This window comes from Leishmania braziliensis, chromosome 9 (assembly GCF_000002845.2).
Source record: "Leishmania braziliensis MHOM/BR/75/M2904 complete genome, chromosome 9".
In the NCBI taxonomy this organism is placed as follows: Eukaryota; Euglenozoa; class Kinetoplastea; order Trypanosomatida; family Trypanosomatidae; genus Leishmania; species Leishmania braziliensis.
The window spans coordinates 1-23,493 of record NC_009301.2 but is presented as its reverse complement, the minus strand read 5'-3'; the positions used below and the strand labels follow the sequence as shown (position 1 = coordinate 23,493).

At 51.9% G+C, this 23,493-nt stretch overlaps 9 protein-coding genes across 9 annotated transcripts; all 9 read right to left on the bottom strand.

Moving 5' to 3' along the window:
* Window positions 1-808: 808 nt before the first annotated feature.
* On the bottom strand, window positions 809-4,654 carry LBRM_09_0090 (putative RNA helicase; the record flags this gene model as incomplete). The annotated part of the gene is made up of 1 exon (XM_001562575.1): window positions 809-4,654. One exon carries the CDS (start codon window positions 4,652-4,654, stop codon window positions 809-811), a length of 3,846 nt encoding a protein of 1,281 aa, XP_001562625.1.
* Window positions 4,655-6,550: 1,896 nt separating this feature from the next.
* Window positions 6,551-6,946, bottom strand: LBRM_09_0080 (putative RNA-binding protein 5; the record flags this gene model as incomplete). The annotated part of the gene is made up of 1 exon (XM_001562574.1): window positions 6,551-6,946. One exon carries the CDS (start codon window positions 6,944-6,946, stop codon window positions 6,551-6,553), a length of 396 nt encoding a protein of 131 aa, XP_001562624.1.
* A 630-nt stretch (window positions 6,947-7,576) lies between these two features.
* Window positions 7,577-8,356, bottom strand: LBRM_09_0070 (putative endonuclease III; the record flags this gene model as incomplete). Its single annotated transcript, XM_001562573.1, has 1 exon — window positions 7,577-8,356. The coding sequence occupies one exon, from the start codon at window positions 8,354-8,356 to the stop codon at window positions 7,577-7,579; it is 780 nt and encodes a 259-aa protein (XP_001562623.1).
* A 1,722-nt stretch (window positions 8,357-10,078) lies between these two features.
* Window positions 10,079-10,828, bottom strand: LBRM_09_0060 (N-acetyl-D-glucosaminylphosphatidylinositol de-N-acetylase; the record flags this gene model as incomplete). Its single annotated transcript, XM_001562572.2, has 1 exon — window positions 10,079-10,828. The coding sequence occupies one exon, from the start codon at window positions 10,826-10,828 to the stop codon at window positions 10,079-10,081; it is 750 nt and encodes a 249-aa protein (XP_001562622.1).
* Window positions 10,829-11,507: 679 nt separating this feature from the next.
* Window positions 11,508-12,647, bottom strand: LBRM_09_0050 (conserved hypothetical protein; the record flags this gene model as incomplete). The annotated part of the gene is made up of 1 exon (XM_001562571.1): window positions 11,508-12,647. The coding sequence occupies one exon, from the start codon at window positions 12,645-12,647 to the stop codon at window positions 11,508-11,510; it is 1,140 nt and encodes a 379-aa protein (XP_001562621.1).
* A 326-nt stretch (window positions 12,648-12,973) lies between these two features.
* LBRM_09_0040 (conserved hypothetical protein) lies at window positions 12,974-14,965 on the bottom strand (the record flags this gene model as incomplete). The annotated part of the gene is made up of 1 exon (XM_001562570.1): window positions 12,974-14,965. One exon carries the CDS (start codon window positions 14,963-14,965, stop codon window positions 12,974-12,976), a length of 1,992 nt encoding a protein of 663 aa, XP_001562620.1.
* A 1,034-nt stretch (window positions 14,966-15,999) lies between these two features.
* Window positions 16,000-16,323, bottom strand: LBRM_09_0030 (conserved hypothetical protein; the record flags this gene model as incomplete). The annotated part of the gene is made up of 1 exon (XM_001562165.2): window positions 16,000-16,323. The coding sequence occupies one exon, from the start codon at window positions 16,321-16,323 to the stop codon at window positions 16,000-16,002; it is 324 nt and encodes a 107-aa protein (XP_001562215.1).
* Window positions 16,324-16,971: 648 nt separating this feature from the next.
* On the bottom strand, window positions 16,972-18,093 carry LBRM_09_0020 (conserved hypothetical protein; the record flags this gene model as incomplete). Its single annotated transcript, XM_001562161.1, has 1 exon — window positions 16,972-18,093. The coding sequence occupies one exon, from the start codon at window positions 18,091-18,093 to the stop codon at window positions 16,972-16,974; it is 1,122 nt and encodes a 373-aa protein (XP_001562211.1).
* Window positions 18,094-18,666: 573 nt separating this feature from the next.
* Window positions 18,667-19,137, bottom strand: LBRM_09_0010 (conserved hypothetical protein; the record flags this gene model as incomplete). Its single annotated transcript, XM_001562157.1, has 1 exon — window positions 18,667-19,137. The coding sequence occupies one exon, from the start codon at window positions 19,135-19,137 to the stop codon at window positions 18,667-18,669; it is 471 nt and encodes a 156-aa protein (XP_001562207.1).
* Window positions 19,138-23,493: the final 4,356 nt, after the last annotated feature.

Genomic DNA, 23,493 nt, shown 5'->3' with positions numbered 1-23,493 from the left:
CAAAAGCTGTTCGATTCATAGGGCGAAGGGGAAGCGCAGGGGAAATCATGTGCGTATGAGCGAGGCGTAAGGCGTGACGGTGTTCCCCGTGTTGTGATTTCATCATTGTCATTTATTGTACGGCAAAGGAGACAGAGGAGGTGGGGAGACGCGTAGAGACATGTACGATGCGGGAGAAAGGAGCGGAAAAAAAAAGAAACACTGACGTATGCATGTGTGTGGGTGTGTGTGCTTCGGCAGCACCGCTTCACCCGGACCCTTTCAGGTCACGAAGAGCTGCGGGTAAAGGGCTGTGTATACGCAAGGTGCGGCAGAGAAAAGCCCGAGGAAGAGGTGTGGCCGCTGTTGTACAGAAACAAGGAGCAGCGCAGGCCCAGATCCCTTCACAGCGATTCCTAGCATTAAGCAAGGGGGTAGCGTAATGACCTTTTCGTGTATTCACCTTTCCAGTGAGTACAGCGCAGTTATACTCTGAGATGCCCGTGACCTCCTCCGCCCTCAGATGAGCAGACGTCAAGCAGAGGCAGCCGCCCATGAATGTTATACCCAATAGCCTTTCTCTTCGCTCTCTATTACGATGGACCTCCCTCTGTGGATCAGTAAGGGGATAACGTCATGTTTAAACGTCTGCTGCAGTCGCAATGTCAGCAATGTGAAACAAAGCTAAAGAGTAGGGGATGACACACCCACACACACACGCACAAAACAAAGAGAAAATAGACAGTGAGCGAGGAATCGGCGGTCGACTGTTCCTCCAACGCCTTGCCCGGTAAAGAATGAAAAAAGGTACGCGCGATACCACATCCCGCTACCGCTTCAGTGCCTTCACCAGTGTGCAATCCTGCGGAAAGTGCCACTGGCCGCAAATGAAGCAGCGAACTGGTGGACCATTCTTGTGATGTGTGCTGTTGTGCGGACAGTACCGCGACACGTGTCCGGTCTCACCACACAGAAAGCACAACTTGTTCGTCTTGAAGGGCTGGTCCGCAGGAACAACAGGGGAAGCCGCCACCTCAGCCTCCGGCACGAGCCACTCGGTCAACAGCGCCCGCTGCTGTCGGCGGTCGATAATCGTGAGGCCGCCCGCCCGCCCGCCGTCTTCTTTGAGGAGCTTCACAATGGCACGGACGACCACACTACTGATCGATTCCCATGTTTTCGACGGATCATTGATCTTCTGCGTCAAAGCAGAGTCCAGCTGCGTCTTAAGATGCGTCAGCAACGTCGCATCGTCCTGGCGACACTTGAATGCAGTCATTTCGTCCACGCAGAGCTCCTCGTACTTTGCAAGGTACTCAAGCTTACCGCTGCCAAACAAGATGACGTGCAGCGGTGCCACCATCGACACCTCGCGCAAGAACGTTGCCGACGTCTTCACCTTGTCCACGTACACGAGCAATGGCGATGCAAACGACACCTCTTTGCCCGCCACACTAGAGGGATGCACCAGACACTCTGACCCGTCAAAGGTGGAGAACTTCACAGTGTGCTTTCCACCGTAGCTGCCGCCTTCGCCCCTGCGATGCCCGCGTGTCATCCGCATCTGTGCGATATTGGGGTATAGGCCGGCGACCAGGCACGCCAAGATGCACCGCGTGCTGGTAGAATTCTCGTTTAACTTCGGTCCTCCCGCCTCAAATACGCGACCATCGAGCGTTGTGAAAGGCGGGAAGATAAACTTTGTGGTTGACATACGTGAGCGCGGTGCATTGTCCAGGAAGCCGGCCTCGTACAGGTAGCGCTCATACTGGCGCTTCGTAGACTCGATCTGTTTCAGTGTGGCAGGTGACAAGTAGTGGTCCTCACACACCTTGCGTGCAGCAGCGGTACCCTTTTGTTGCAGGGCCGATACCCACTTATTGTAAGCGAACCACGCGGAGAGTTGGTCCGAAAGCGTCTCCCCCGCGAATGCGCGCCGCATATTCTCCACCTCAGTGCGAAAGTCAGCAGATGCAATGAAGGGTGACCTTGTGGCGAGGCAAGCGGCCATGGTGAGCACAGGATCGATGCACTGCAGTAGCGCACCGTGAATGATCATTTTGCCCACACGCACGTCGAGGGGAAGGTTGGCGAGGTGCTGTCCAAGAGAGGTGAGCCGCTTTTCCACCGTCAGCGCGCCAAGCGTTGTCAGCACTTTGACGCTGCTGTGGATCGAACGCTCCTCGGGCGGGGTCAGCGCCTTCCGCAGGTATTCGACCTCGTCACCTAGGTGAAGGGCGTAAATCTGCAAAATGAGACTTTCCAGCGGCACGCGGTGCATCTCACAAAGCTGGTGATCCTCGAAGGCCTCGAACTGCGCCTCGGTAAAGAGGCGAAAGCAGAAGCCCTCCTGCACACGGCCCGCTCGACCCTGTCGTTGTCGGCAGTTCGCCTTCGAGATGTTCACCGTGACAAGTTCGGACAGGCTTTTGCGAGCGTTGTAGCGGTTCTCCTTTGCCTTGCCGGTGTCGATGACGTAGACAGCGTCGTCGATGGTGATGGAAGTTTCCATTATGTTGGTGCCCAGAATCACCTTGCGCTTACCAGCTGGTGGCCGGCAAAATACCCCTTGCTGCTCTGATGACCCGAGCGAGCTGTGCAGGTTGTAGAAAAGGCACGACTTGGCGAGGCGGGGGTTGAGCTTGAGCTGCTCTAGGCATCGCTGGATTTCCGCCATGCCGGGGAGAAACACGAGCACTGCACCTGGTACACGCAGCGCGGTGTCGATGTACTCCACAATGGATTCAATCAGCTCGTAGTTGATCACGTCATAGTTCATGCGTGCAAGCGTGTCGAGTGTCTTGGGCGATGCTTGCACCACTCGTGCAAGCTTCTGCTGCGCCTTCTCCCGCTCCACGTCCTCCTCCACATCCTCCAAGTCGAGGCTCAGCACATTCTTCCGCGTGTTACGCCGTCGCGTCTCCTTGTCTCCTCTAATCCTCTCAAACGGCGAGCCCTCCTCAAGGGTGTAGTTGACCTCAGGGATAATCTGCTCCAGGTGCATCACCTTTACCGGAAACGTGCGTCCTTCGATGAAGATGACCGGAGCACCATCGAAGTACCGCGCAAAAAGCTCGGAGTCCATCGTGGCGCTCATCAACACCACCTTCAGATCCTGTCGTCGCCGCACCAGGTCGCGCAGCAGGATAAGCAGGAAGTCGGTGTCTACACCCCGCTCGTGGATTTCATCCACGACCACATGGCTGACGCGACCGAGGTATTTGTCTGTTTGTAGCCGCCGCAGCACAATACCGGTGGTGCAGTAGGTGATCTGCGTCTTCTTCGACACACAGTTCTCTAGGCGAATCGAGTAGCCGACCGTACCACCAACCGCCTCGTCGCGCTCTTCAGCGACGCGCAAGGCGACGGAGGTGGCAGCGAGACGACGGGGCTGTGTGCACACAATATTAGCCGAGCTGCCGTTTCCTTCTTCGCACATGAACTCGTATAGGAATTGCGGAATTTGAGTTGTTTTACCGCTACCAGTCTCACCACCAATAACAACAACGTTGTGCTTCTGTAACGCCGCCCGCAGCGTTTCACGTACTTTGTGTGCCGGGAGCGAGTCGCGCGACTTGCGCAGAGAACTTCCGCTCTTCAGCTTTTCCCACGAGGACTTGAGAACCGCATCGAGGGCGGCGTCGGACGCTAAGAAGTCGCTGCGCTGCGTCTCCTGGTTGACGCTGGCGGCGTCGACGGTCGCCAACTCGACCCTCTCCGGCATCGAGAACTGAATGAAGTGGTCTTCCTCCTCGTCCGCCGCCGTCTCGGTGCCCTTTTTATTGGGCACACGGCTGCCGGTGAGAACGCCCAGGAATGCTTTGCGCTGCTCCTGTGCCACAGACCTTTCCTTTGCGATCGCGTCCCTATCCGGCGGCAGCGGCGACGAGGGCGGTCGTATCACCTCCAATGAGGACACCACACCGTGAATGGCCGAGATAAGCGCCATCAGACACCCGCTACTCACAAACCCGTTAATGGCCTGCACGGCTGCATCCATGATGGCGCGCCGGTCGACAGCGGAAATATCTTTCGTGCACGATGGCGCCACAACAAGGCTCGGCAGGGACTCGGATGAACTACTGCGAAAAGGCTGCACGTAAATGACTGGCGTCTCTGTTGGGTAGTAGTCGGGAAAGCGTACAACTACGAGCAGTGGCTTGTCATAAGTGGTGCGGAAGCTAAAGTACAGCTCGCGGTCGTTTGTGTCATTGTCATCAAAGTGTTTGCGACCAAGAAAGTTGTCACTAAAGAGACTCTCAATCGTGTCAATCTCTTTCTCTAGCATCGCATCACCCTCCTCGGGACTTACCTTGTCGTCACTCTCCTCACGCAAGAACCAGGTCATGCAGTTAAAGAGCTCAAAGCAGCTGTGAACCAGAAACGCCTGAAATGGTCCGGTCTCGTCCAGAAGCTCCGTCACATCCGCAAAGGTGGGCACCTCGGCCGCCTGAGCGAGGTCAGTCAGGTACTGCGTGACAAGGTCTCGCGGAAAACCTAAGCCCTCATAAAGCCGTTGCAGAATTTCGGAAGGTGTCAGCGGCGCATTGCGCTGAAATGTGATGCGAGAAGAGATATTGGTGTCAAAGTGCTTCTCCGACACTGGCACGCTTCCTCCCGTAGCAGCGTGGTGCAGTACATCGATGATAAGGTCCCTGCCAGCATTGGTGATCATCGACGGGGTTACCTTCGCGGGTACGGCGGCAGGCGCTGCCGCTCGTCCTCGTCCTCGTCCTCGGCCGCCTCGGCCTGGATTTGGCGGTTTCCTCTGTCGGTTTGGCCCCATTACATTGCTGACTTCTTTGTGACGCCAGGAGAAATGCAACAGTGCTTCTGTACTCACCGATGCGTGCGTGTGTGTTTGTGGATACCCCTTCAGCCCAACAAGATCACCGTTGCTCCTTGTGGGTGACAGTAGAGAAACTTCGGGTGCTCACGTGAGGAGTGCGCACAACAGTTCGGCTACAAGTATGCCAAGCGAGGGTGCTTAGAGGAGGACAAGAAGAGGGACAAACCGGTAAGAAAGAGGTGGCAGAAGTAAGGAGTTCATAAGAAGGAGGAGGTGGCTATTAAGCAGTATGACAAGGGCAGAAAGGCGCAATACATGGCTCAGCCAAATACAGTGGGAGAAAGCAAAAGAGCAGCTACAGGCATTTGGGCAGAAGGGAGGTGTGCAACAACGGCGAAATGGAAGACTAACAGACACCAGACAGTACTTGGCGCGGTAAGCTGAGTCTACAATACAATGATGCACGTATATCGTGGCGTATTTAACTGCTCACTCCCGGCAGGTGCTCGCGGATAGGCCAACTCAGTATATGTGAAGCCCAAAACACCTGCGCTTTCACCTACTATCGCTGTGCTACCTATATCGCCCGTCACTGTGTAGGTATTGGTGAGGTGGGTATTCTATTTTCGCTTTGGTCAGTGAGAGGCTAAGCATGCACAAAAAGGTTCTGTTGTGAGCTTGGTACATTGCCTTGCTTGCTTATCTTTCCTTCTCTATCAGCAAGCAAGCACATGCACACGCCCCTTCTCAGCGCTGGACTTGCCTCACCTCCTTTTTCTTCTTCTCAGCGCATCAACATTGCCTGAAGGAGGCAGAAAGCAAGGGAGTCAGAGGCAGATGACTTCAGCAGCGGAGCACACCTCTTCTCCTTCCAAATAAAATACGTGCCCTCGAATCCAATTAGTATCTCTTTCAGTTGTTTCTTTTTTCCTTTCGTTTGCCTGTTGGAATTCGTTGTCTCGGTTGAGGTTTGCGCGAGAAATGCATCGCTGAGCGTGTTCTCATAAAGTAAAAAGAGAGTTTAGCACCATGAGGCTGAATTAAAAAGGCAACATGAAAAATGCACCCGAGAAGGAGAAAATTCGAAAGTCCAAGACAGCATCTCATCTTCGGTGTCTCTTTCTTTCTCTCCGCCTTGGGAATCGATCGTTGTTATTTTCACGTATTCTCTTTATCCGCTGGCGTCTCTCATTTTTCATCCTATTTGCGCCTCATTCTTCTTGTTTTGTCTGCAGCTGTGGACAGTTCGCTTCTCTTCCTTTTCCTGCTCACAGCAATTGCTGCACCGGTGTTTTTTCTACGCACTTCTGATATGACACATGCAGGGGAAAAAAGGAGGAGATGTGCAGCATTCCCGGTCTTTGCAACTTTCCGGGTTAAAGTAAGCGACAATAAACTGAAAGCGGAAAAAAGGGCGGGGCAGGGGGGGGGGGGTGTATTCGATGAAAATCAGAAAACAATATGAAATGAAATGAGGGTACGAAGAAGAGAAACAAGGATGTCATACACAAGAGAGACAAAGTGTAAGAAAAATACAAGGAAGTAGTTGGTGGGAGTTGAAGAGCGAAAGCTAAAGTCACTAAGTTCAGTTGAATGAAGTATGCGGGGATGCAGTAGAGGCACCCTCAGATCCGCAATATAGATAAAAGTAATAGTGTGCTGTACGACTTCGCAGAAACGCGGCAGACGTTTTCTCGCTACACGGAACAGCCACTTTATAGCATCGTTCGCTACAGGCAGGATACACCTTGGAAGAGGTGTCGAAGTTCTCTCGTCTGCTCCTCAACCCTGCACTGACGACAGCTGGCTGTAGAGAGGCGATGGCACGTACATGACGTACACCGGCTGGTACGGCATGCAAGCACTCATCATCTGCTGCTGTATCATCACCGGATACATCTTCTTCGCCGAGGCTTCCGGACGAGCCAACCGCACTTGAATGCGTGTGTTCCGGATGGAGTGGCCCTGAAGCGCAATCACGGAGTTCAACGCGTCCTGTTCGTTTTCGAATAAGACAAAACCGTACCCCTTGCAAAGCCCAGTCTTCTTGTCGTACTTTACCGTGCAGGTGATGACGCGGCCGAAGGGAGAGAAGAGATCCAATAGATCCTTCTCGGAATAGTCATTTGGCAGGCTGGCAATGTACACATTGCGAGTGAACGGAGACGGGTACGACATTGTTGGAGATCTGCGTGGTTTCGCTTCGTTGTTGCTAGCTTTACGTTTCTGGTTCGAGAACGGCAAAGCGTGAAGTAAGACAAAAAAATGAACCACACGGGAGAGAAAGCTGCTGATGGAATTGAACGCTGGAGGCTTTGCGCTATTTTCCATTCCTCATTAAAAGTGCAGATGAGGAAGATGGGTCAGAGTTGTGAGAGGGCAGAGAGGAAAATGTTTGAAGTGCAAACAGCAGTTAGAGTCATACACAAGAGTCGACATGAAAAGCGGCGTCGATTCCCTGAAGCGTGAATGAGCCGCCGACGCGTGACGAGCACGCCCACGTGAACTCCCAAAAAGGGGACGTAGGCGCACTCCTGTAGGAAGACACCTGAGGGCGCACGACGGTCACTTCCTCATCACACCGCATGGACAAAGACAGATGTACATGCACACAGAGATATCCTTTATCCATGTTCCTTTTTCTCTTGGGAGAACATAAAAAACAAGAGAACGGTTACTTCATCAGCGGAATGGTACCATCCAACATGCAGTATGACACAACAACAACAAGCCAGCAAAAAAAAAAAGAAAAACACCGCGCAGAGTAGACTGCCTTTTCTCACGACAGTGCAGACCAGCACATCACGTTCACTTTATGCGTCTCTTCTTCTGCGGCACAGGCTCCTGCCTCCTCTCCGTGGGCGCTTTTGTGCGGAGACCCTTCTGCTGTACCTCTTTGAACGCATTTGGGCAAATATCGCTAAGTTCACAGATGCCGCACTTCGGGTAGAGTGGCGTGCACACTGTCTGACCGAGACCCACCATGAGAGAGTTAATGGTTCCCCAGTGTTTCTGAGGCAACCATGACTCCAGCGCCTTTCGCGTGTCCTCCGGCGTCTTCACAGTGCTTGGTACCCATCTGTAGCGCTGCGAGATGCGGTGCACGTGCGTGTCGACGCCAATTCCGACAGTACGGTGGTCAGCGTCTTGGAAAAACAGATTAGCCATTTTCGGGCCGACGCCGGGCAGTGCAATCAGCTCCTCATACTCTCGCGGTACCTTTCCGCCGTAGTCCTTTATGAGAATCGCGGCGACTTCCTTGATATGCTTCACTTTAGTATTGTGAAACCCAACTTTGCAGATGTGCATGTCTAATTCAGTCGTCGTCATTGCATGAATCGACTGCGCAGTCAGCCCGCGCTTGATCAGAGCATCCATCGCAGTGGCGGTCACGATGTCCTTCGTCTGAGCACTGAGCATAAGCGCCACCAAGGTCTGAAAGCGTTGAACCTCCTTTGGTGCATTCTCATCGTGGAGGCGGTGGCACCCCATCGTGTCCACCGGGGCCAGTAAGTGCTTTCGGTAGTCCTCCAGACGCGCAAAAAGCTGCGCCCAATTCGATGGCGGGGTAAAGGAGTGTTTACTCATGGTGCACAGTGCCGCCCGCCCAGGTCTCCTTCAGAGTGAGCATACGTACGGAGAAGAAAAGGTAGTGGACTCCATAGTCGGGGACACAAACACAGTGAGAAGTCATACAAATCCCACTTGCGGTGCTGTGCCGCTGCTGAGCAATTTACGGCGAGGCTAGAGGAGCGACTCGACGCACACGAAGTCCTTACTTCTTAGCTGTTGGTGTTTCTGTCATTTTTTTATGTAGTAGCGGATTTGGTTTCCAGCCACCGAGTGTGTGGAGCAATACAACATCAGCAGGAGAAAAGAAAGTGCGTGGCGATCATAAAGTAGTTTACTCGACGAGGAATACATGCATGTCAGCACGAACAACTGACTGGATTGTTAAAGATACGGCGTCCTCCGAAGCTCCGTGTAGAGGCCAGAAAGAAAGACATTACCCGACCTTGTACAGCGCTGTGCTCCACTATTACCTTTTGCTGACGGCTAGCGCAAAAGCGCATATATCACCAACAACGCACGTGCCACACATAGGCTCCCTCGCGATGCACACCTGTTTCTCCAGAGTGACCAGGTTGAGATTGACGTCCTCCTGGTACTCGCGTGGCACCTGGGACTCAAGTGCATTACGCGTGTCCTCCGACGTGACTCTACTTGGCACCCAGCCCAGGCGCTCAGAAGTGCGGTGCACACGGGTATCCACACTGATAGCAACGACCCGGGCGTCGGCCACAGCATAGAGCACGTTTCCCCTCCTAGGACCCACGATGAGAAGTTCAAGAGTCTGGTCGTAATCGTGCGGTATATTACCGCCATATTCACGCTATAAAAATCTGGCAGCTTGAATAATGCGCTTCGTCTTGTAACTGCAGAAGTCAGTACTGCGAATGTGCCTTTTGGGTCGCTCCTCTTCCATACGCTGCACATTTGATGGCACGAGTCCCCCGTCAAGTGAGCTTTGTCATGGTGACAGCGCATGTGGTCTCTTGCAGCATAGCGCTCAGCATCAGAGATACAAGCCAGTGAAACCTCGTTGTCTCATTTTTACGATTCGCCTGCCGCCGCCATGCAGGCAGGCCGTCGGCAAAGCGGGTTGGGCAGTACTTGCCGATAAGCGTCCCTTCTGTTGTACACAACCTGACAGTTTTCCAGCGCGTGCACATGAGCGATCTGCACCAGCCGGAGTGGTGGCACTCTGCCTCACGTGGAGCTTCTGAGATGTTGCCTTTGACATTTGATCCTCATGATGAGCACAGGAGCCGGAAAAATCGCGCGACGGGTAATCGGAGTGCAAAGAGCAGCGAGAGAAAAGGGAGGCAGGATGGTACGGCTCGGGAAGGAAGTAAGCTGCAAGAGAGAAAAGGGTGGGAAGGGGGCAGTGAGGTCTACCAGCGCTCTCATGCACGGCAAAGTCAAACCGACAAAAGCTGAAACAAAACGCCCGAACATCATGCAACCGGAGCACTCAAACCGAGTCCGGCGACCGTTTTCATTGCTGGACTGCACAACACCGCTGCGATTTCTTTTTCGGCGACATGATGGCAGTCCCTCAGAAGGACGTTTTTCACTGGCCGATAAAAAAAAGAAGCAGCGCCCCTCACAATGACGCAAAAGTCTAGACACCGAAAACGAGGACATTTCTCGTGGAAGCGAGCGTAACTCGACAGTAGTTCATTCGTCAGCCTCCTCTCTGCTCGATCCAGTCTTCGTACGCCTTGCACTCTGCCAACACTATTGCAGCTAGAGCTCTTCGATCTCATTCACGTAGGTGTACGAAGAGAAAATTACAAACAAGTAGCGAAACCAGACAAACTGGCTGGCGTGCTTGCGCATGGCGGCCATGCTCTCCCAGGCTGATGCGGGTGGAATGACGGCGACAAAGCTCGTGCGACTAGCGCTTGTGGATGACCACAGGACGTAAGGGAGAACCGCCAGCAGTCCTACGTACTTGAACAAAAGGCTGCGTGATCTGAGCTGCAGGTGGAGGAGCCCTGGAGGCATGTTTTCTTTGAGCCCCCGCACACCATTGTGAACTGCAATGTGGTTAGGATGGCCAGAGACACCATACTTGTCAAACGTAACAATGGTGCTGATGTTACCGGCTTTCTGCATGTACGACTCGACTTCCCTGCGAATTACCAGCGGACTCCAGACGTTACCCATACCGTCTTGCAAGTCGGTGTGGTCGACGACTCGAATGTTGCGTCGCTGCACTCCGAAGAAAGCACCACTGGCATAGAGCTCCTTTTCGCGTTCCTTTCCCATCCCAGCGTAGTTGCCATTGGACAGGCACAGAAGATGTACCGTGACCCGCTGTGCCCGCAACGAATGCAGAAGTGGGGTGAAAAACATTGCCTCATCGTCGGGGTGTGCCAATACAAGCAGGACGTCGCTGCGAACGGACGTCCCGGCAAGGTTCGAGATTTTCAGCCACAGCAGCAGGAGCAACGCCAGCACCACGCTGAGGCACACAACGGTGACGCTGTGCATTGGGGCGCCTTACATGCCGGCGTGGACTTCAGCAGTTCAAGTGACAGGAATAGAGAAGCCACAGCAGGTGTGCCAGTGTCATAGTCCTGCTACCACTAAGGACTAATGCAGCAGGAAAAACGGAGTGCTTGATCAAAAGCCACAAGAATACGGTCAGCGCACAGCGCAACGAGAAAGAGAAAGAGGCAGGGAAGTGGGAAAGTGTATGCCTAGAAGGTGTTCAAAGTGGCAAGGCGATGTAGAGGCTGAGAAAAAGGGAGGGGGGGGGTGAACGCACGTAAACACCAGTACGTGTCACATTATGCTGACCCTCAAGCAATGCGTGACAAGACGAGCTGCTGCGCACACCTAATAGTGGGGAGAACCACGAGGCAAATGAGCACCACTTCGCTTCAGCGCATGCCATACTATGTTTGACACACGTATTGACGCAAGCAAAGCGCAAAGTATCAAGCAAAACACTGCAGCACAATGAAGTGACAGAGAAGCAAGTAGGACCCGAATCTTGATCTCGGTGCAAAAAAAAAAAAAGCAGTGAATTATGCAGAGAAACGTTGCTAGACTGGGCGGCAAATGTGTACAAGCCAAGAATCACCTATAAGCCGGCGGTACGACAACAAAGCACACGAAAAAAAGGTGCCACACCACACACGTGGAAGGGCAAAGGATTAGGCAAGGGCTAGCGGCCATACGTCCACACGCGGTAGACAGAGCACAGCCCAGACAACAAGCCCGCGGCACTCACAGATCCCTGCAGCTTCCACCCTCTCGAACCTGAGAGGGCAACAAAGATGTCCAGCAGCAGTTTTGCCTCCGTTACGCAGATCCAGTGTAGCTCGAAGTCAGTCCACAGGAGCTCAGCGTACGATTCAACGTATACGACATTCTCGTCGTTGATGTCGTTCGCCGCCAGCTGCTCGTCTTTATGCACCTCCTTTAACTTCTCATCCGTCGTGGACGCCAACTTGCGGCGCAGCTTATCTACGCGGTCATACTTGGACAGCAGAGAGAAGGACTCTTCCGAGAACATGATTTCATTCGAGGGCTTGATGGCAGAGGCGTCTAAAATGCCTTGGTAAAGGCGCAGCGTGTTCAGGAACAGGTCGATTGTGAGAACTGGAAGTCCGCACCGCGTCGCCACGTAGATAAGACGGCCAGCCACATTGCTGTGGAAGAAGCCCTTCTGAACGAGGAAGGCCACATCCTCCAGAAATGACTTGACAAATAATAAACCTCTCGCGAACATATCGAGCAGCATTTGGCATTGAATGAAGAGCGCTACCCACTGGCCACCGTTCACAGGAATGCACACCAGCTCTGATGCCTTGATGAGCGTTACGCGCATGCGAACAAACTCTCCAAAGAAACGACCGAGGCGGAACATGCGCCGACTATTCACGATGGTCATCAGATTTCTCTCCATCCGTGAAAAATCCTCACCTGGCACGTAGTTTACGTTGAAGTCAACGGAATTCCACCACAGCCTGATGCGAAGCAAATACTGTGCTACTTTAAACAACTTGTCTCTGCCTTGGTGCGTCTGCAACAGCTGCCGCAGACGCCTTTTCACGGTGATTCCCTCAAAGGGGTTGCGCCCTAAAACACGCAGCGCTTCACACGCGACCACATCTTGCTCCGTCATGATATCTGATGTCGATCGTGCAGCACAATAGAAACAACGCATCCACATTGCCGCGCGAGAAGCGGCAAAATCGAACCAGAAATGGAGGGAGAAAGCCAAACAGGAGGACCAAGAAAAGGAGTCATGACAAGAACTAGGAGCAAGACAGAGAGAGGGAGGGAAAGAGTCAGCAAACATAGACTACCATAACTTCGCTTATTATACCTAGCCCCGCGTGCAGGAAGTCTGTTAGAGGTTCCTGCACAGCTACTTTTTTTGATTCTTTTTTTTTTCTTATGGCCAGCTATCTTACTGTACAATCACATACGGTGATCGCTGCGTGAGAATGCCCACCTAACGTGCGCCACCACTTCGCCAACAAACGACGGAGAGCAGTGCAGTGCTCTCTCAGTGAAGGGGAGCAAGGAAGGAAAGGTGAAGTACACGACGACCTCCAGATACCTTACGTAGTGTTCCTGGTGTGCGTCAGCAACCAGTGCCCCCTTCCACTTATATGCTCCCAGTCACACGGGATTGCCGCGGTTCGCTTGTCGCTCGGTGCGTTCCTTGAGTATACGCTCCAAATCGAGCTCTGAAACGGTCAGCACGTGGACAATCCAATCAGCGGAGACCGACTGCAACCGCTTCGTTTGGCCAACCGTAAGATTCACTGGACGGACACGTCGCATCAGTGCCCCGAGAGCGCCGCCGCGTTCAACGGCCTCTTCTCCCGTCTTGGAGTGGTACCTCGTTGTTTTTTCTCTCTGACACCGTGCCGCGGTCCGCGCGTCCACTTTCACGCGATACACGAGCTTTCCGCGCAGTTCTCGGGCCCCAGTAACGTCGTCAGGATCCTCTTCCTCGCGAGAAGGCAGGCAGCTGGGCGGCGGCACAAGTGGTACCCACTGCGAGTCGTCAGGGGTTTCACACTCCACCTGGAGCCCACGTTTCACTGCCACCGCCTTGTTTCGCGGGGGCACGATCCCATGAAACGGCGTCTCCTCAACGGACGCCTTGTCCACCCGGTAGTCCTCCACAAAACGGATCCACTGGAAGGCACTCTTGTCGCACGGCAAGTAGTCTCCCACCCTGCAGCTCTCCATGAACGTGGCAATACGATTCTGCGGAAACAGCTCTGCACGCCGCTTCGCCGCCTTCGAAAAACTCAGGCCAAGAAAGTTCTCAATACGCACGAGACTGTTCCACGATGCCATGATTTTGCCGCGGTGATGCAACAGAGCTTGCTGCTCAATCTGCTGCTCCGCGTATCCCAGCGCTTCGCGCTCGTGACGCTGCAAGAGGTGGTACTGCGCCGCCTCGCTACCCAACAGGAGGGCATCACTGGGAAAGTGCGAGCAGCAGATCATGCCGTTCTCCAGCACCTTGGCAGCCATTCTTGTGTCATGGGCTGCCATATCCTCCGCGGTTCGCCATTGCGAGAAGATCTTCCAATCGCCAAGCCCTTGCTGAGCGGCGGCTTTTCCTACAGAGCGTAAAGCACGCAGCCGGTCTTTTGTAACCCCATTTGACGTCAATTCCTCTGCAGCTCGGCGCTGCTGTACCAGCGCCTCTGTGGCAGTGAGAAGATCAGCGGTCGAGGCGCTGCTGCTGTTGCTAACACTAAGAATACCATCAACGACGCAGGCGATGTTTTCTAACGCGAACGACGTCCCTGTTGCAGCTATCCCGCTCGCAACAGTTTTCTTAGCGCCCTCGGCATCCTCCAACATGCGAAGTTGGAAGAGGGCATGCTGGTACCAGCACGAGTCATCCCCTGGTAACTGAGCGCACATTTGACGCATCGCCAACTCGATTCGCCGCAACTGTAGGTCCCTGGCAATGGCTGTGGCGTCCAGACTCGCCAGCATAGAAGAAATAAGGTCCAGCCAAGCACGCCGGATGCCCTCTGCCTCGGCGTCGGTGTCAAACTCGGCGTAGCGGTCTGGCCACTTTTCTGTCGCCAAGACATTCGATACACGCCGGCATTCGGTCTCTGAAAGGGCGTCACCGCCCTCATGGCCATCAGTGCATCGACGATATTCTTCGAAGAGCTGCTGCCATCCATACAAAGGAACGGAGAGACCAAACTCATACAGGCTCTTCCGCGACTCTAGTGATTCGCAGCAGGCAGCGGCTTTTACCCACAAGGGGGCGCTGAGTGGATCTAGTCCAACTGCCTGCACTGCCGCCAACGCCACATTCTCCGTAATGGCAACATTGTTGCGCTCAGCGAAGTCGAAGTACGCCTCCCAGGAGTCACAGTAGACGGCATCGTCGATGAGTGACACAACAGAATCCCGCTGCTCCGTGCTTTCCAAAGACGAAACAAGCTTGGCGCTGAAAGCCGACTTTGGAAAGCACCGAACGAACTCCTTTGCGTCCATAGATTCTGAAAGGCTGCAAAGCACACGGAAAGGGAGAACCAAGAGAAAAACAAGGAAAACATGACCAGAGCGGGGTTTGAAGCGAAGAGGAAGACATTGGTAGTATGATGACAAGAGAAGGTGGCATGTCATTAAAACAGTCCTAGCCAGCGAAAAGGCGAGTATTAAGACTGAAACGAGAGCTACACCCTCAAACTGCCAGATTCACAACACTCGGTTCATCACCATCACTCACAAAGGCGGCAACCGTATCAATCTATTTTCCTGAAGACAAATGCCTGTCATCTACTTGAAAGTGGATGAAAGCACCTTTATCCATGAAGCGGCTACTATCTGAATAACCATACAGCAATCATACACCTCCCCCAAAACAGCAACTGCTAAAGTGATGGCTCAGCCGACGACGTTTCCGGCTCTACCACAAAATAGCTAGAGGGCCCACCAATTAACCAACTCCATGACCTCACGTAGTGAGAGTACTGCTCCATAGCCTCAAGAAACTTATCGCGGTCATACGCAGGGGCGGATGACGGTGGCTGCTTGCGCGTGGTATCGCCTCTGTTCATCTCGTCCACATATCCATCTATTTCGGCTAAAGAAACACGAGAGAAGAGGTTCTTGTGTGGCAGCAGCCTGGGCCACGTTGCCAAATAGGAGAGACTCTTACACGAGGCGATGTGCAGACGCTCTAGGAGCAAAGCATTTCAATATTGAAATAGGCGAAAAATAGTCGGCAAAGATAAGTTCTGGCAGAAATAGATACACCCGAACCACAGGTATGTTGCGCAACGGACATCCATTATCCCCCATCTAAGCAACCATGGATCACCTTCCATGATGCGGTTGTGTTTATGCTGAAAACAAGCAGAGCGTACCCTGTGGGGATTCTCATCCTCCAGTAGCATACCACCTCCCCTAAAGCGACCACGGTCGAAAAATGCCGACCTCAAGACTGAGGATAGAAGCACTACAGCTTTCTTTTTCACTCTCTGATTGCCACAAAAATGCATGACTCAGAAGACAATTCAAAGAAGAAGGTTTCCTGTTGTTTTGATGCACTCAAGCAACGCCATCTTGTGCTACTATACTTAACAAAAAGCCCTAGGTAACGAGATAAAAGGAACAAACAAAAATACACCAGCTGAGACATAGGGACAGATATGAGCTTAGTATGTGTATTCCTTACCAGTGTAACCAGCCCAGCACTCGAATTCTTTGATACCACAATCACGGTTCAATCCATTGTTACCCCAGCCGAACATGAACGCACCACCAGGGAAGCGACGATGACGAATACGCGCAAAAGGGTTCTCGGGGCCCTTGTAAGTAATGTAGTGATGCGAGTGGCGCAGCTTCTCGTACATAATCCAAATCACAGCAATCATACCAAGGCCAGCAAGACGGCTGCTGTGGCGCAAACCGTGCATGTGCGTCGGATTGAAAAGCGGATCGTCCGGCATCGGAAGCCGGCCAGTTCTGCAAGAGGCCATTTTTCGATAACAGAAGGTATGATGTAAAGGAAGCTATATATATGTATAGCCGAGTGCCGCCACTGTATGCTAATCACAATACTACAATTTTTTTTCGTGATAAACACAATTCGTGCAATTAGCGTTTTAAAAGCTCAGAGAGAAGAGGAACAAAGAAGAGGGAATCATAGAATCATAAGTTACGCGCAATATATATATTAGGCACAGTGGAACTCCCAAGGATGAGATAAGATATGCGTACATGTGTGCTGAATCCATTTTGAATCACCTACCAACCACTTCAAAAAAATTTTTTTTTTCGGAATGACAGCTCAGATTTTTAAAAGTCAACTGTAGCGCCTTTTAGTTGCGTATCAGAACGAATGTAGACATTATTTTCCCCACAGCAGTTGCTCTTCGAGAGCGATCCTCGCCTAGCATGTACGAGTGCACTGCACTCTTGTTCATATATATATCTATAAGTACATGTTACTTATAGCCTTCACTCTTAATCGCACAAGCACTTTCATCACGAAAGTGAGCGGTGCTTATCTATTACTCGGTTCTCACAGAAAGAAATGACATCCTTAGTCGCCCTCCTTTTCTATATTCTTCACTTTGAATACTGTACACCAAAAAAAAAAAAAACAGAAACACTCTTGGACATATTTACTCTTTTCGCTGAACTTTACGCCTGTTCTCAGTACCTGCATCCACTACAGTACGTTTTTCATCGAGATCGTCCAGCACTGGGTCCATATCATCCCAAATAGCATCTCCTAAAGTATTTGCCTTTTCGGGCTGCTTCGTGTTCACAATAGCGCTGAAGGACGCAACATTATCTCTCATTGGGAGCTGCTTGTCCAGAAGCAGACAATTAGCCTTCTGCTTGACGTAAATTGAGAGAAGCAGCTTTCCTGTCGGTACGTGGTAAAGCCGAGCTTTGCGGTCCAAGCCTGTGACACCTAGAATTTGATGGCCAGCAGGATGCTTAGACATGCACCTTACACTACCGACACCGCCACGCAGTTTGGCGCGGGAGCTGAAACCGCGCCGAGTGTCATATAAGTGAACATCACCACTGGCTTCACCAATCAGAAACTTGTTTGTATTCCACTGCATCATCGTCGTTGGGCGTCGTTCGATTTCACGACTGATCTCAAATTCCTGCACTGGTCGGTCATTCGAACGCCGGTCGTAAAATCTTACCTGGTGATATGCAGTGCACGTGGCAAAAACATACGGGTTCACAATACACACACCCGTCACGAACACCGGGTATGGCGCATCTAAAATGTGGTCTTGAACGTTTCGCGCCTTGAAAACAGGGATCTCAATGGTCTCCAAAGCTAGGTCGTAGACACGTAGATCATTCTCTCTGCCACCCATCGCAACCATCCCAAATTTACGGTGAATATGCAACGTATCGATCGGTCCATTACCCACAAAAGAGCTAGACGCTGTGAGATCACTACTGAAAACATTTGCCACACCATCCTTCGAAACAAGAAAAAGTTTGCCCTTCACAAACGACATGGCGTTTGGTAAGCCTGCAACACAATTCACCTTCGCAGAAGAAGTGATCACTTGATCGTTTATATCAAGCACAGAGAGCACGCCGTCATTGGAGGAGAAGGCTACAGACGAGGTGCTACTATCTTGCCAACACATGCCCATGATGGCTCGTCTCCGGCTCTGCTCCCCAAAAGCGAATTTGAGCGTTGCACCGCTGCTTTTTGAGATGTCCCATATTTTAATAATACCAGTATCATCTCCGGTAACACAGGCCATTTCCGATCAACTTGAACAATTTCGCCTTACACATTCACAATCTCCAAAACAACTTGTTTCAAAGGTCAGAAACGAATCTCAAAGAGAGTATAGGTATTGAAAGCAAGAAGTTCGAGCAGAGGTCTTGACTATGTAAGCCCACAGAACGGATCACTTAGAAGGGCCCCGCCAGTACAGGAGGTATACATTACATGCATTTCGAAACAGCACACCTACTTTTAATCTATCGAGGAGCCATTCAGCACTACTTCACATGCTGATTAGATTCTACACCAGACAAAAAAAAATGCAATACAGCGCTCGAAATAAGCTTCTCGCACGAGTACCAGAAGCATTCGCTAATGTTTTTTTTTTTTGTAATTTTTTTTTTTTTCGCTGCAGCGGCAAGCAACTTTTTCACACTTCAGAGAGGGCAAGAAAAAAAGGAAGCTACAATGAGCAATACATCATCCAAATGCATCACCCATATTCCAACACGGCTAATAGCTTACAAAGCGACATCGTGCAACAGCAGTAGTGCCTCACACTGGTAACAAGCAGGTATAGTACTACAGCACCAGGGGAAAAAACAGCTTAGACCTTGTGAAGTTCGAGCTGTTTATTAAAGTCGCGCGCGGAAATAGTGATAGAAGCGCTGGCTTCAAGGAGAACCTTCTGCCGGCGCAGAACATCAATAAGAGCGCTTTGTCGCCGTACAAACTGCCTTAACCGATCGTTCTCAGCATGAAGAGCAGCTTGGCTGTTTTCTGTACACGTTATATTGCAAGCAGGTAATAGAGTAGTGTCTTGGGGGTCCATGGTCGTGATGGAAGCGGAATCTTTCTTCGATTTGTAGACATGTCGCAGGCGAAGAACTTCCTTCTCCAGCAGCTGCACCTGTTTCTGCAGTTCCTCTATCGTGCGCTCTGCTTCACGTCGCTTTGTCATTTCCTCCTCTAGCATTTTCTCCAGCACCCCTTCGCGATTCGAGACACCACTTCCTGTCGAAGCAGCGCTTTCCCGTTCCATTACCGTGAGCAGTAATACTAAATTCAACACCACCATGTACCGTGCGCTGGAAATAAAAATGAGCAAAATAGTAGAGGAAACGGAGAAAAGGGTGCATTTCGAGCAAGTTCCTTACGAGCAAAGCACATGCTGTTCAGTTCGCCGCAGTGCATCGGAGTTCTACATGTCGAAACCCATGTCCCACTCAAGGAGAGCGCTTTCAGTTAATCACTTCTGTCCAGCTGAGCACAATGTCAACACCTCCATCCAGTTCAATCAACACCACTGACGTCCGAGATTCTGAAAATGTTTGGAGAATCTATGTCTGGCTGATGGGGTACCCCCTCGGAGAGGCTATTCCTTTTTTTCTGACGATACAGAACTCAGTCAAACAGCAAACGTCTTTAAAAATGACAAAATGAAAGCCGACGGGGGGGGGGGGGAAGAATGATTGTGTTCTTTCACTGATGAGGGAAAGGTTTTTCTCTGTGCGCAAGTGAAATAATCTCTTTGGCGGAATACCTTCTGGAATCTTCTTCGATTCACTGCGGCATGTCATCGCCCCAGACTGGCAAGCCTGAGGCCACTTCATTTAACCTAACTCGCCATCCGGCCCCCAGCCCTAAATCGACAGCTCCCACCCGCCACTATTTGTGTTCATTCTGGCGCTGGGGGCATCCACCCTTGAGATCCGGAGAGGGGGGGGGAAAGGGGAGACACAAACTTCTACCATGCCAACTAAGGCGTTTCGACAGTCACATAATGACGGTTCCCTCCTTGCAAGCCGGGGCGTGAGTCTTGAAACTTCAGTCATTATTCGTCGTATTCACTTTCTACATGTCAGTGGCTCCCCAAAGGCGCTTGTTGTCCCCGACTCCTTGTCGATCTTGCTAGCGGAGTTTTCACACCCGAAAGACTTGCAGAATAAGCAACAATAAAAACATCAGTTATCTCGTCAGCTTGGCACCTTCTGGTCTTTATCACATTCCAAGTAAAGCAATACTAAAATGCAGATGGTGTACGCGTTAGACGTTCAAAGAAAAAAGAAAAGAGTTGATTAGTTTATTGATGTTGAGCTAAGCTTGTGCCACTGTCTTTGTGGAAGGCAAAAAAGGTAGCGCAAAGACTGGTGGCTACTCGCCAGATGCTATGGGTAGCACCTGACTTCTATAAGCAACAAGCGCCAAGCAACATAGGATGCAATATGTAATCTTTGCATTGGTGCACGTGTCTTTGTGCGCATTTCATGCACACATGCTTGCCACGTGTAGGTGCGTAGAGTCACAGCCGCATCGCATTGGCGGCGCGTGCAGCATCTTCATGTGTTTTCAGGAATTACTGACGACAAGCAGACATCATAGACGCCTTATCACAACTTTCCGCTTCGTTTTCTTGCCACACCAATCCTTCTACTCGTTCTCCCCCAAATCTCCTCGACCTTCCACACTTATGCCGCACTGCATCACGTATCGCGCTCGCCAGTCGCTCAGCGAAAACTTTCACCCTACTCTTATTGTTCGTTTCTATCTAAACGAGTGTCATTTTCCATTTTTCTCCGCTCAACTTCTTCGCACCTTTCCCTACCTAAACAATTCACTCTCCTATTTCTTTTGCTTTGTAAGCACTGCTTACTCGTTCTTTCCCTGGTGACGAGACGCACCTCAGTGCAATACAAGCGTCTAGCACCCACTCCTCTGTGCGAGGAAACCAGGCAGCCCCTCTCCTTGATAATGCTGAGCCATCGCCGGTGGTGGCAGGGCAAAGCACTTACGACGTGGGCTGGGTGAGAGTGATTCATCGCCGCCGATGTCGGCGGTCAGGTCCCGGGTGGCGCTGTGTCGAAGCACGGCCTGCGGCAGTGAACGCCTTTGCACTACCCGTGGGATGGGCAGAGGGCCACCCTGACTCGAGCGCTTTTCATCCGGCCCTCTCTGTCTACCGGTGTAACGCCTGCGTTGTCAGTTCGAGGGGGGTGGATGGGCAGAGTTTGAGGCGCATGGGCCATGCCGGGATGACTGGGTCGTCGCATTGCTCTAAGGCGTGTGTGCGGCTGCCTCGCATAGCGCGGTGAGCCTGTTACAGGCCGTGGGGGTAGAGCAGAGTTGAAGTCACATACTATCGCGGCATGGGCATGTTTGGATATTTCTCACTGAGTCACATTTTTCTTTTTAAGGCAACGCATTTCCTTTCTGTTTTTTGCTACCCACATCGTTTTGTTTTTTTTTGCCTTTGCGAGAGCTCGCTGGGCTAGACGTCCCTGACCCTTTGCTGTGAAATGTCGCTCTTCATAACTACAGCAACAACACGCTTAAGGTAGGGCCAAGAAAGTACAGAGCCACGGGGAAGCCATCACTACGCTGTGGTGGAAACATCTTCAGGAGCATAGAAACAGTAGAAAAGGCCCCGCATAGAATGAGGTGGACCAGCAGGGGTTAAGGTTAGGGTTCCATTGGCGGCGTGTAAAACCACAAAGGCAATCGAATGGCATGACCTTATAGGGGGGGAGTGGTGGTGGTTGGTGGGATGTGGTGTTGGATCTGTTTTGACCGATAGCTGAATCGGTTTCTTGTATCCGTGGAAAAGGAATCCTGAGTGAGTGTGTGTGTCTCGGAAACCGACTCCTCACTTCCACTGGTGATGTGGTCGATAAAGATGTATCTTACTATTCATGTGTTTTCTTATGGATTCTTACTTTACTGTTGTCCCTCTATCTCTTCTCCAAATGTATATAGTAATCACACTAAGTGGAGTTCATGCGGCCAGCGACGGAAAAACGCCCACCCACCCAACCCTAGACATGAATCTCTCGGATGTCCGGAACGGACCGGAAGGCCACAGAACGGCGAACCGGTTTCCCTCCGCGGAGGTGTGTGTGTACTCCGGGAACCGCGGGAGGGTGCGGGTGCCGACCACGGCGTGGACGAACCGCAAGTTGAGCCTACCAACGCAGGAGGCGAGTTGTATTTTTGCGAGTTGTATTTTTTCCTAACATGAATGGCTTTCGTTTCAGTTAATTTTTCAAGTGATTTCTCATTTTTAATTTCTCATTTTTAATCATTGGTTCATTGTCTCTTGTTTTTCCTTCCTGATGGCAGGCGCCTGGCGCTAAGCTGTTTTCTCCCTTCCCTGAGAATGGACCCTAACGGTCTTCACCTGGGGACTCGTCCCCGAAGGCGCACGAGATGCACCGTTTTCAAACAGGGTCTCGGCCCTGGTTTTACGCGGATGTCGGACCCAGCGTCGCCCCGAGACTCGGAGTTGGCGAGGTAAAAACTTGAACCGCGACGAGCCAGGTGCGGGAACGGGTTTGGACAGCACAGACCCTCGCGGACGACACGATTGGAAGCGAGTGGGCGCGCCCATCATCCACCCAGTTCCCCTTTCTTTTCAGCCCACCCTGTATTTCTACTTTTGTGCGTTTGTAGTTTTGACTTTGTAGTTTCCTCTGCGGCATGGGTTCCCGATTGTTCCCAGCGATCCCTTCGGGTTCTGTAGCTTCCTTTTTTGTAGATTTGGCGACCGCAGCGCCGCCTGGATTCGTGTACGTGCGTCCCTGCGTGCCCCGCTGGTGCTGGCGCTTGTAGCTTGATTGTTTTTTCGGCGGCTGACCGACTCGTTTCCTTTCTTCTGGCGACTCCCCGCATGTCCGTTTGGCATGCCGCCCTCTGACCGTAATGAATGGGCACCCGGTGGGGGAGGCTTCCCCGGTACCGGTGCCAAGCCATAAGAAAAAGCACACGAAAGAAGTCCAAGACGACTTGATGTGCTCCTCACGCGACCGAGCGCGGTAGAGGGGACCGGCGGCATAATCATGACGCGGCGCCGCGGTCGTGGTTGCGTGCCTGCCTTGCCGCTTCCCAATGGGGTCGCGAAGACTCTCTCCATACCCATCTGCCTTCCACAAATCTTTCTCCCTTCTCGCCCTCTGTTGTCTTCAAGAAATTATATCTTCGCGAGCACCCTATCACACAGGACGGCGGCATTAGGGTTAGGGTTAGGGTTAGGGTTAGGGTTAGGGTTAGGGTTAGGGTTAGGGTTAGGGTTAGGGTTAGGGTTAGGGTTAGGGTTAGGGTTAGGGTTAGGGTTAGGGTTAGGGTTAGGGTTAGGGTTAGGGTTAGGGTTAGGGTTAGGGTTAGGGTTAGGGTTAGGGTTAGGGTTAGGGTTAGGGTTAGGGTTAGGGTTAGGGTTAGGGTTAGGGTTAGGGTTAGGGTTAGGGTTAGGGTTAGGGTTAGGGTTAGGGTTAGGGTTAGGGTTAGGGTTAGGGTTAGGGTTAGGGTTAGGGTTAGGGTTAGGGTTAGGGTTAGGGTTAGGGTTAGGGTTAGGGTTAGGGTTAGGGTTACGGTTAGGGTTAGGGTTAGGGTTAGGGTTAGGGTTAGGGTTAGGGTTAGGGTTAGGGTTAGGGTTAGGGTTAGG